This window comes from Corvus hawaiiensis, chromosome 5, assembly GCF_020740725.1.
Source record: "Corvus hawaiiensis isolate bCorHaw1 chromosome 5, bCorHaw1.pri.cur, whole genome shotgun sequence".
Taxonomy (NCBI): domain Eukaryota; kingdom Metazoa; phylum Chordata; class Aves; order Passeriformes; family Corvidae; genus Corvus; species Corvus hawaiiensis.
Window position 1 is genome coordinate 12,187,787 of NC_063217.1, and position 11,513 is coordinate 12,199,299.

At 42.0% G+C, this 11,513-nt stretch overlaps 1 protein-coding gene across 1 annotated transcript; it reads left to right on the forward strand.

The window, feature by feature from the left end:
- The first annotated feature begins 3,712 nt into the window (after positions 1-3,712).
- GRPEL1 (GrpE like 1, mitochondrial) lies at positions 3,713-10,033 on the forward strand. Its single transcript, XM_048304121.1, has 4 exons — positions 3,713-3,818; positions 4,663-4,831; positions 6,327-6,408; positions 8,796-10,033. The coding sequence occupies exons 1-4, from the start codon at positions 3,748-3,750 to the stop codon at positions 9,140-9,142; spliced, it is 669 nt and encodes a 222-aa protein (XP_048160078.1). The 5' UTR covers positions 3,713-3,747; the 3' UTR covers positions 9,143-10,033.
- The last annotated feature ends 1,480 nt before the right edge of the window (positions 10,034-11,513 follow it).

Sequence of the window (11,513 nt, forward strand, 5' to 3'; positions counted from 1 at the left end):
TGTCCTCCCAGGAGCAGAACTTTTGTTATTCTAAATTGCTCTAATTAGCGCTCTTCAGAGCCCTGTGGCTATAGCTATTAGATTTCCAACACAGCGACAACATTCTCCAGGCAACAAGATGGTTACAAAATATACCCTTCAAACTAGTTAGCAAAAGGCTATGGGAACTCAGAAGTACTCTTCATAATCAGAGCAAGATGTATGATTCTGTATTTTCAGCCTAAGGAGAAACTAGGCAGAATATAAGTATTACACATTCACTCTTGAGAGAGTTTTCTTAAAATGTTTACATTAAAAATGATAAATTCGGAATGTACAGAGTAACTACTTTAGTACTGCTCTAATTAAAAGCAAATAAGGCTGTCTCCCTACACACACACCTCCCAACCTGCATTTCAGGATTAAAAGTTTCTGAATTCAAGTACTGATTTAATCTTTATTGTCCTCTGTCTGAAATGGGCCCACGGGTTATCTGATCCTCAGTCTCAATAACCCTTATAGAAGAAAAATTGTTATTATTTTATACATAAGCATCAGTCCCTTAATTTTCCACTAGACATCTTCCTGGAGCAGACTGGAATACTGTGGCTATGTGGTCTGATCTGTGATCTTTTCTAAAGGGCACAGGTATGAATGTTTGTCTTCACTGCTATATAGTTCAGTAACAGTCTTACAGCTACATTAATATTTTTTAATTTGATTTAGGTATTTCCTGGTTACTGGCCTGAAAGGTCACTGCTAGAATATTTACAGAGATATTTTTGGTGGTTCCCCCCCACCAAGCTTGCTCCCACCACAGCTCAATATTTGGTTCTGGCTGGGATATAAAATTTGATTGGAGAAGATATGATAGCCTTTTCCTTTACTCTCAAAAGATTAATAATAAAGTTCATATCTGAAACACAAATGTAATGGCATTCTGTTTGCTGCTTGAATATCAATAAATTACATCTTAACATTAGGAGACAGAACTAGGTTTGGGGTTTTCTTTAGAGAAATAGAAATGCCTTAATTTTTCATTTAAGTTTTCAAGCACAAATCTTACATTTGTGGCATTTTTCATCTTGAAGGATTACGGGTTACTTTACTGCAAGTGCAATATTAATAATAAAAAACAGACTTATTCAGTTGATGTTTTGAATTTTCAAAATATCACATTAATTCCCTCATGTTCACTACACAACTTTCTTGTAAGGTACTGAAAAATTACTGCCCTTAATTGTAGTTGTAGAAATGTAGAAATGAGGTTAAGTAACTGCCCAAGACCATGAAGTTAATCACCAGAGGAGTGGGAATGATATTCAAACTACTTGATGATATCACTAGCTCACAGAAATTAGAGGTTAGAGCCACTTTAAAACCACGAGTTAAAAAGTAGCAGCTGGTTCACCAAATTGCAGAATGTTCTGGGTTGGAAGGGACCCACAAGAACCACTGAGTCCAACTCTTAAGTGAATGGCCTATACAGGGGTGATGGTTGACAGTTTAGAATTCAGAATAAGAATATTTATCCTCAAATCATATTCAAACCCAGTATTTATGTGAAGAACCAAAGATTGGTTGATATGGAGAAGAGTGGATGAGAAAAAACTGTGCTTGTTACTGAACACTATGACTGCCAACCGGGTCCGGCAACAGATACTGAATACCCGGTAGCTGAGTTTAAAAACACCCAACTCATGAGCTGATACTGCAGTAAAACCAGAACAGCCTGCAACAGACTGAGTCAAAACAAGACATGAAAAAGCCTTGGGGTTTTTTGGTGACAATGGGACAGTACTTACAGACAACGTCAGCCACGATGCAAACAAGCTCCAGTAAACTTGCATGTTCTTCTTGAAGCTGCAGATGTTGTTTAGTCTTGACCCATCAGCATCTAAGCCAGCTGCAGGTTTTTCATGACAGCTCTTCAACTCACACAACTCACAACAAAATGCATTTTCACTGTGCGTTATCTTGAAAGGTTACTCACAGAAGTCCTGTGAAATGTGATTTGGGGTAAATGGCTTCTAATACAAGAAGGATATTGTTACAGACAAGTTAAGTTTAATATATATCCTCAGTTATTGAGACATGCTGGTGGTGGGTTCTTCTCAACTTTTTGTTATCAATTCTGTGATTTTGTGATCAATCATTAATCAAGCACAACTTCCAAAGATGGTGGGCAGCGGAAAAATGGAGACAAGCTGAAATAGGAAACTACATGCTAAGGATGTGGGTAAAAACAACAGACAAGAAAGATGAGACAGACAGACTGCTTGTCTAGGTTTTGTAAGGAATAATCTTTTCCAGAAGCATTTTAAAAACATCAGACCTAAAGATCCAACTGCTTTTTCTGTCTCATTTCTTCATGGTCTTTTGTGGGTATCATCCTTTACGTCTGTTCTTGTTTTTCTCCTTGTTCTTTCTGATTCTTTCTCAGCATTATCTTAATAAATTTCCTCAATTATTTCTTTCAGCACTTCTGACGATGAAGCTTGAAAATTTGTGGCTCATCAGCTTTCTGGAAAGCAGATACTGACCACACTACAGCCACTCCATAAGGACAGGACACAGCACACAACCCTCCTCTTTGCTGTGTTCTGTACAGGCAAGCTATGGGACCGTACCAGTGTCACATCACAGAACAGCTGTCGGAAAAATAAGACTCAATGGGATCTAAAGTTGCCACAGGATGAGGGGACTGACCTCATGTACCATTTATCCTGCTTTCTGCACAGACTGTGACACAGCCCATCCCAGGCAAACCAATCTGCTGAATAAAGGCCATGCTGGTACTCTGGTGGACTCTGCCAAAGTTCCACTGTACTGAGCAAGGTCCTGCAGGATTCTCACGCAACAAGCCAAAAATGTCTTCTACATCTTCTTTTTTAGTAAATACTTTAATTATTCACTCCAATGTAATATTTACTAAATTTGCATTATGGTATCTGCATCTTTATCCTTCAGATTTCATTTGCAGAGTGCACAAACACATGCAGGAATCAGGCTAACAGCTGATGTTCAGGCATCTGTGCACAATCTAGCACTCAACTTCGAAGCTGTACAATAAATAGGTGACCTCAATTTTTTTCCCTCCCCTTTAACAGGATATTGACAAAGAAACTGACAAACTGCCCAAGTTCAGCTACCCCAGTATCGCAGAGCAGGGTTCCCGTAGCCTCCAGTTACACAGGACACTTGCACAGCTTGCACAAGCAGGTGGCCAAATCTAGTGGATTAGCAACATTATCCTATTTAATGAAAGCTCAAGATGTCATTAAATGAAATTATTGTCCAGCAAGCGTGTACAAAGTGAGTGTGTGTGGTCACAGGATGGAAACCTCTGTGTGGGGGTTTGCAAACTGCTGACGGGTGCTACAGGGTGTTGTTGGTAACAGAGTTATCTGACACTTAAAATGAGCTGAAATCTTCAAACTTTTCCAGTGGCAGCTCGGACACGGACGCCGTGGATCACGTCAACGGCAGCAACCCGACGGCGAAACAGCCCCGGCCTCCCCCGTCCCACACAAAATGGCCGCCCGGCACGCGCCCCGCCCGCGGCCCCGCCCGCCGCGCGTCACCGGGGGCGAGGCGCGCGCGCGCCTCTGGGCGCTCCGCCGCGCCCCGGAATAGCCGCCTGTTCGGCCTGGGGCGGCGCGTCCCGCCTGCTGATTGGCTCCCGGCCGCGTCACTCCCGGCCCGCTGGCTCGCTGATTGGCGGCGGCCGGGGGGCGGGGCGGAGCGGCCGGCGGGCAGGAAAGCGCCATGGCGGCCGTGGCCCAGTGCGTGCGGGGTGCGCTGCGCCCGCGCCTCCCGCTGCTGAGCGTCGCGCTGAGGTGAGGGGGTCGCGCTGCGCCGCCCTCCCGTCACCGGACATTCGGGCCGGGGCCGCGCTCACCACCGGGCCGGGAGGAGAGCGAGGCTCGGCCCCGCCGCGCTGAGGTCCCAAGCCCCAGTGAGCCCCGTCTGAGAGCCGGGATGGGCCGGGGCCGCCCCCATCCCCCGCCGCTCTTCGCTGCCTTTCCTTGCTCCTCTCTGGGAGAGCGGCCTGGCCCGGCCCAGCCCTGCGGGGAGCCTGGAGGGCTCCCGGCCCGGAGTGTCCATGCGGCGGGCGGGGATCCGAGCCCTTGTGTCAGCGCGGCGCTGATCCCGCAGCCTCGTCCGGGTGGCTCAGCTCGCTCAGCCTTGAAAACGTCAGGAAGGGATGAAGAGTCATTATTTATGCAGGCAGGCCTGTCCTTGCCGCGGTGTTTGCGATACAGCAGGGATAGGCGGCACGGGGCGCGCCGCTCCAGAGGCCAAGCCCTGTTCTGCGCGTGTGGTTTCAGGGAGGCTGTTGCCGGCGATTGCCTCACGGAATTTGTTTCCAGATAGAGCACTGTGCTGAAAACGAGCCCATACTCCCTTTAAAAGTGCTGTGACTCTATAAACTGAGTGTAATGGACACTTACAAGCTGTCTTGAAGCAGTTATTTTCTGCTACAGTTTAAATGGTCGGACATATGTTGCTTCTGACGGAGGGTTCTGCACACAGTATTCACAGGCCTAGAATTGTATGAATTCTTGCTTTGATGTCAGAATTTTGTGGACATTGCGTGTCAAAAGTGTCTGGTATGTCTAGAAAATGCTAATACCGTACAAAATAAGCAACAGAATAATAATGTCCATCTTTTTGCCTTAGAACATCTCCACGACTGCTTTGTGCAGCAACACAGCAGAAAAACAGTGGCCAGAACTTGGAAGAGGACCGGAGTCAGAGCCAAAATGAGCAGAAGGTGGAACTCAGCTCTGCTGAAAAACTGCTAGCTGAAGAAAAGGCCAAACTGGAAGAACAACTAAAAGAAGTTACTGTAAGTGTCTCTGGGTTATTAGGTTGCACAAATTGTGTGCCCTAGAGCCTTCACTGTGGCCCAGTGAAGAAGCCCAGTGCACAGTCTGCATACAGTTACATGACTCCTGTTTAGTTGAATAAAACCCACACTTTGCTAATTTCTTTAAAGTACATGTACTACAAGATCTGGGATGCATCTCTGGTCCAAAATTAAGATATTGGATAGTTTTCTTCCAGTTTCTGGGTGGAATTGGAGCGTCTCCTGCCTGAAAATTTGTTGCTGATTTTCACATAGGTTTTGCTCGGTGGAGAAATAATTTTTGGGAGCCATGGAAGGGTGTGAGTGTGTGTTTCTGGTTGTGTGCATTTCTGTGTGTTAAGAGTAGACTTCATGGAAACAGCTGCTGACTTTCCAAAGGTCAGAGTTAATGATGCTTAGCTTTTATACAGTAGTGTACGTGCACCGTAGTTAAGAAGTTTCAAACTTTGTCTGTTGGAGAGCCCTTCCGACATGAGACTGAAACATGACATTCCTTCTGTGTGGCCTCGTGTATCTTGCATTCTCTCCCATGCACAACTCCAGCAGAGAGTGAAGGATGCCCTGAGAGGTGGGAGATGGCCATTAAGCAAAGGCATTAATGAGTGCTTTATATAAAATGTCTTTCTGGAGCATTTGAGACTTTGAGAGATAGCTCAGAACCTTCTATAGAACCAGCACCTATGGATCCTACATGGATTAAGTTTGCTTTCTGTTGCCCTTCCCAGAGCTCTGCAGGAGAAATCTGAGATACCATTTAATGTCTTTGTTTGCTGTTGGCTGCCTAATGCAGCTCTTCAGGCAGCTTGTTGACTTTTTTTATTCTGTTTTGAGATTGTTCACTGGCATATGAAGGTCAGACACATTCAAGGTGGAAGCCCACCATTCTGGGTTAGGTGGTGAAGCACTCAGCCTGAATTTTTATTTTATTAATTTTATTGAATTTCACATCTTAGTACATCTGCTGTTAAATGGCCATATTTCTAGGAATAGACCAAAACTTGACCTAAACAACAGATGAGTTAGGCTTCATAGTTTGTAAAGGCTGAGAAAACTGGAGGGCACTCTGTGGTACGTATGCAGAAGGAAGAGATGGTTTAAAAGTCATGGCTGGGTTGAATCTGATTTGCCATAGTGTCAGTGTATCTCATGACTGATGAAGGATTTCTGAGAGCACACAGCAGAAAAAGCAGAAATACTGTTTCTTCCAGCTAATCTGGTGACAAATACCGAGAATCTGGAAAACCAACTGATTTCCTTTCCCTCGTTTCTGTCCTTGTAAAGTGAAGCAAACATTTGTCTTGGCAGGAGGGGTGGTGTGATAATTGCATGTTATTTCAGATTGCCCTGAATGGTGGATTTAGGCTATGAAACTGTTTAAAATGCTGTTTTATACTGAATATGCTAGTGTGAATTATTGTCAGCTGCCTGACTAGAAGGAATAAAATCTCTTCTGTTACTGGTTTTTCTTCTTTAGGACAAGTACAAGCGTGCCTTGGCAGATGCAGAAAACATAAGGCAAAGAAGCCAGAAACTGGTAGAAGAGGCGAAGTTATACGGTGAGTGGAGGCTCCTCTGGTGCTTACTCAGTAAGACCCTGGAAATGCAAAGACTGGCCTTGCAGTACTGACAGGATGTACTTCCCAGTGATTCTGGCTACTTGGTTAAAAAATGCATTTGAGGCAGAGAGGTTTGAACATTTCCTCAATTTACATCAGAATTGTGACCATCTCCCCAGCCAAGGGCAAGATTTTAACTGCTGAAGTCAACAGCTCACATTTTCTTTAAATTTGGTATCTGGTTTCCTACAACGTGTACTGCATTAGCAGATTTTTTTTTTAGGAAGTCTGCAGCCTGAAGTTTTCCTTTTTCACTTATTTTGGTCTCATATCCGACCAAGAGCATGGAATATTTGTTTGCCTTCTGGTTTGGGTTTTTGGTTTGAGTTTTTTTTGGTTGGTTGTTTTGTTTTGTTGGTTGTTTGGGGGTTTTGCGGGGTTGTTTTGTTTGGTTTTTGTTCTTCGTGTTTGTTTTGAATTTGGTTCTTTCTGATTTTGGGGTATTTTTTGTGGTTTGTTTTTTTTTTTAGCCTTTTACAGTTAAATAACTGTTCTGTTGAAGGCCATAGCTTCCAAATAGAAGCAATATTTCTAAATGAATGGATTTTTTCAGTGGTAAGAATGCACAATCACTGGCTGTGAGGAGTGCTAGAAGCACATCTTCTTTCAAGAGCCAGGCTGCTAACATCTGATTTAGCTTTTTCACACTTCCAGCACAAATCTGTAAATCAGCAATTGTGTGGAAATGCTGCAGCAGAAGAGTGCTGTTCTATCCTGGTGTTTGACTGCCACTCTGCCTCAAAAAATAAGTTACTCTTTTTCACCACACACCATACACAGCTGTATAGTTTAATTCTGAATACACAAGTTCTAATTTCTGAATTCAGGGTCTTCAGTTAATGTGTACTGTAAGAAAAAGTACATAGTACTCTTGCACTCTTTTTCATGGATGTTTGAGTGCCTCATCCTGAGGTTGATTAGAAATAAGCTTTGTTACACTAATGTTCTACTTACTGCAAAGGACTTTGAGTCCTGTCTGAGTTCAGAGATGCTACAGTAGAAATTAATTTATCTTGAAAACTAAATTACATATAATCTGTAAGTTTTATTGCTTGTGCATGACTGCTTGTTCTGTTGAAGAAAGAGAAACTCATTTTTGAGACTTGCATAAATTCAGAGTTGCAGTCAGAGAGATTTGCAAATATAACTTAGCAATAAAAAACTGAACCAAACCACCTTCTCAAGAGTTTGGTTGTTTGATTTGATCCAGATCCACATAACTAGACAGCTGGTTTATCTATATTTGCTACAGTTCAGCTTCAACCACAGCTCTAGTTTTTAGTTTAAAACCATGATGTGTTTTTTTCAGATTTTTGGAACTACTTGGACATTGTTACTGGTCTGTAAAGAGCTTGAGTCTCTACAGAGTTGTGCAGTTGTTAGAGAGACTCTTTCCTGAGAACTAGGTGATCCCCACAGATCTTGTAAGGTGCTTCCATAGTTGTGGGGATTTTTTGTTTAAACCAAAGGTTTGTCCTCTGGTAATGGTCATACCACTTCTTGGTAAGGAAAAAAAAAATCCAAAAAGTGAGCTAAAAAGGCTGACTCTGGCTTAAAAAAAAACCAAACCAACAAACCAAAAACCGAACCAAAACCCAGTGCTGTTTGTCCTTTGCTTACCTCTATGTAGAAATGTGTTATTTTATTGAACTGTTCTGATTTTTTCTTGATTGCTAGTGAATTAAGTGAGATTAGTCCAGATTCTCTAAGTGTGAGCCAGAGAACAGCTTCAGGACAAGGACTATGATTAACTTGGAAATAGCTCAGTATTTGCAAGGCACAGCTGCTGACTTTGTAAAAGAGGTTTGTAGTGGTAGGGAGAGGTGTGAGTTCTCTTCATACAAGGAAGAATCCCTGTTCATCTCTTGGAATCCTTGTCAGTCTGATTACATGCTTTGTCTTACGCAAATATTTTTATCACATCAGATTAAAGGGTAGGAATAGGGCAACATAGTGCTTTGAACTTCAGGTGATGAGAGAGACGTGAGGAAATTATATGAAGCCATCTGAAGATTTTGGTAACTTTGGTAAGAATTTTAACTGTTATTGTTAGGTCATTAGCATAACTTTAGCTCTTTTGAGTTGAAGTAACATTTTGTTCCATAGAAGAGATAGTGTAGATTTCAAGGTATCTGTAATAGTTCTTTATTATCATCCAAAACTGGAAAGGACATTTTACCCCAAATGATTACGGTATCACGTATCTTCTTAAACTTTTAAGAGTACAGATTATTGCTGTAGGTTTTGGGGTTGTGAGGTTGGGGTTTTTTAACACTTGTTTCCCTCAGTAGACTAATCCCATTCTCTCCTCTTTTATGCATTTTCAGGGATCCAGAGCTTCTGTAAGGACTTACTAGAAGTTGCAGACATTTTGGAGAAAGCAACAGAAAGTGTTCCAAAAGAAGAAATTAAGGATGACAATCCTCACTTAAAGAGCTTATATGAAGGTCTTGTTATGACAGAAGTACAGATTCAAAAAGTGTTTAAAAAGCATGGCCTGCTCAGACTGAACCCTGTTGGAGCCAAGTTCGATCCCTATGAACACGAAGCGCTGTTCCATGCTCCTGTGGAGGGGCAGGAGCCTGGCACGATTGCGTTGGTGTCCAAGATTGGCTATAAGCTGCACGGGCGCACGCTGCGGCCCGCCCTGGTGGGTGTTGTGAAAGACGCTTAGCTGCTCAAGCTGAGAGTTTCAAATGCCATACAACTATTAAACAGCTGGATGGTTTTTCTCTTACACCATGCTTTCCTCGTTCCTCTGCTCCCTGAGAGGTTTAAATGAGTTGGTTGAGGTCTCCCACTGAAAATGAAGTAACCAATGAAATTCTCCTGCTTGGTGGCCTTCAACATCACTGTTCCATAAGCTGCTTCTTCGGAACTACAAGAGCCATTAAGCCCTCTAATGCTTTAGATTAGATAATGTTTTTTGCAACTATTGCTCCTGAGAAGGTGCATTAAATTGGAAAGAATGAAACACTCACAAGAATGTTGCAATTTCAAGTTTATCACTGTGTGTAGATTGAAAATCCAGATAGTGGTTTAAACACTTCCCTTGGTTCTGTAGAATCTCACATTGCAGAAGTGGGTAAAGTAGTACAAATAACCTGCTTTCTGCAAGCACCCATCAGCTTTTACACAACTGATGTGATTAATGCCATTTTTTCTATTCAAAAATAATCTCAACAACTGAAACTGATACCTGTGTGAATTGTAAACTGTAAATAAATGGCAGTGGAGATTAGGTATCTTTTGTAATTGTTCAACCTTTTTGTCTTGTACTAACATTGAATCAAGAAAACCATCTAATACTTGTATGGCATTGAAGAACCAATAGAATTTATCCTATCTCTGGATTTTTAATTTAATGTTGTATAAATTGGTTTAAACAATTTTGATAGTCTTGTAACTTCTAGCTTTGCAATCAGTTTTGTTACGCAAACTGTAGTTACAATCCTGCTGAGAGCCAGAAGACCCAAAGTGAGTTGCTGAGACTTTGGCATATGATTTCTTTTAGACTTACATAAATAATTGCATGTAAGTGGCTCAAACAAAAATGTGAACTTAAGTTTCATTTTCATTATTTCTTACATTTACTCAGCTTGGATCTTAGGTTGCACCCCATGCAGAACTTTTCCCTATGCAGCTCTTGCCATGTCTAACTCCACCTGCTGCCCCCAATCCTGCAGAATCAGGCTAAAATACAATACATGATTAACTGAAGGTTTTATCCTACATTTGTCTGGTCACCTGGATAGGAGTGGGTGGAACCTGGCAAATTACACAACTTATAAAGCATCCATCCTCTTGTATCCTGGAAGCCCATACTATTAACAAACAGGACAGAATCTTCAAACTTAGGGAAGTTATTAGGTCCTGTAAAAAGTAAGTACTTCTGAATTTTTTACCATGTTTCTGGTTATCGTGGATTAAGGAGCTTCTTACCTTAAAGTCAGGTATTGATTACCTTTCTGTGGTTCAGATGCAGAGTTGCCAAGAGCTTATTGAACATTGGACCTGCTCACGGTTCCTTAAGGCATTTTTCCCAGTGCTGGTTTGCCTCATGGGAATTAAACAGTTAACCAGGAACAGCCTAAGTGCATACAAGTGTTTGGAGATTAGTTATGTTTAAGAATTCATTCTTTCTCAACTCCTAGGAAAGAATGCTGTGACTGGGTAGAGGAAGGAGAACAATTTCTTGGTGTGTGAAGACAACTACAGTGTTAATTTTTTTAAATTAATCGAGTACAGGGAAAAAAATGCAAAGATCAGATTTAAACATATGGGGAAAAAAAAGGGACTCCATATACTGAAGTTGAATTTAGAAGTATGTTCCCTCCATCTGGGTTTAAGAGCACACTGTAGATGTGTGAAGTAGGACTGAAGAAATGATTTTGTTGCACTTTGATTAGGACCTGTTCTCAACTGATGCCGAAAAAGGACCAGGTTCCATTTTATATACCTTTTAAGAACTGTCATGTTGTTTTGTCTCCTCCCAATCCCTCTGGATCTAAACTAAATGTAATAGTAACTTCTTTAACAGAATTTATTCCAATAGGAGTTAAAGGGACAGCTTCTTCCCTAGCACATGAAGGTTTTGTTAACGAGCTTCCCAGTGCCTCACACAAACTGTCATTTTTGGACTACATTACTTCATTTGGGGTGTTCTTAAACACAAGTTCCTGTTAAATGTTCAACACAAGGTTCATCTTTAAATCTGGTAACTGACTCTCATTTAAGTGGTTCCCCTTCCCTGGCCTGCCCTCAAAGGGGCTTTGGCACTGAGTGGGTCAGTCTAGGGAGAGCTTGAACCACCTGTGCACTCTGCCATACCGTCAGGAAGGAGCACTGAAGAAATCAAAGAACAGAGGAAAGTAGTTCTGAAATTTAAGCACCCAACAAAGCTACCACCAGTACTAGCTATTTCATAAACACCACATTTCCACCCATCACATTTAGCTACAATGCATCTCCACCTGTTCTTGGAAAGACTTCAGCCATTTTCCTCATTGCCCAAACTACATTATTGTTAAATCAATCATGGAAAG

Bases quoted from the DNA above. Each gene is read 5' to 3' on its own strand.
- GRPEL1 (XM_048304121.1), top strand. From the start codon at position 3,748: ATGGCGGCCGTGGCCCAGTGCGTGCGGGGTGCGCTGCGCCCGCGCCTC. The intron at 3,819-4,662 runs GTGAGGGGGTCG...TTTTTGCCTTAG, and splicing joins CTGCTGAGCGTCGCGCTGAG to AACATCTCCACGACTGCTTT. The intron at 6,409-8,795 runs GTGAGTGGAGGC...ATGCATTTTCAG, and splicing joins AGAAGAGGCGAAGTTATACG to GGATCCAGAGCTTCTGTAAG.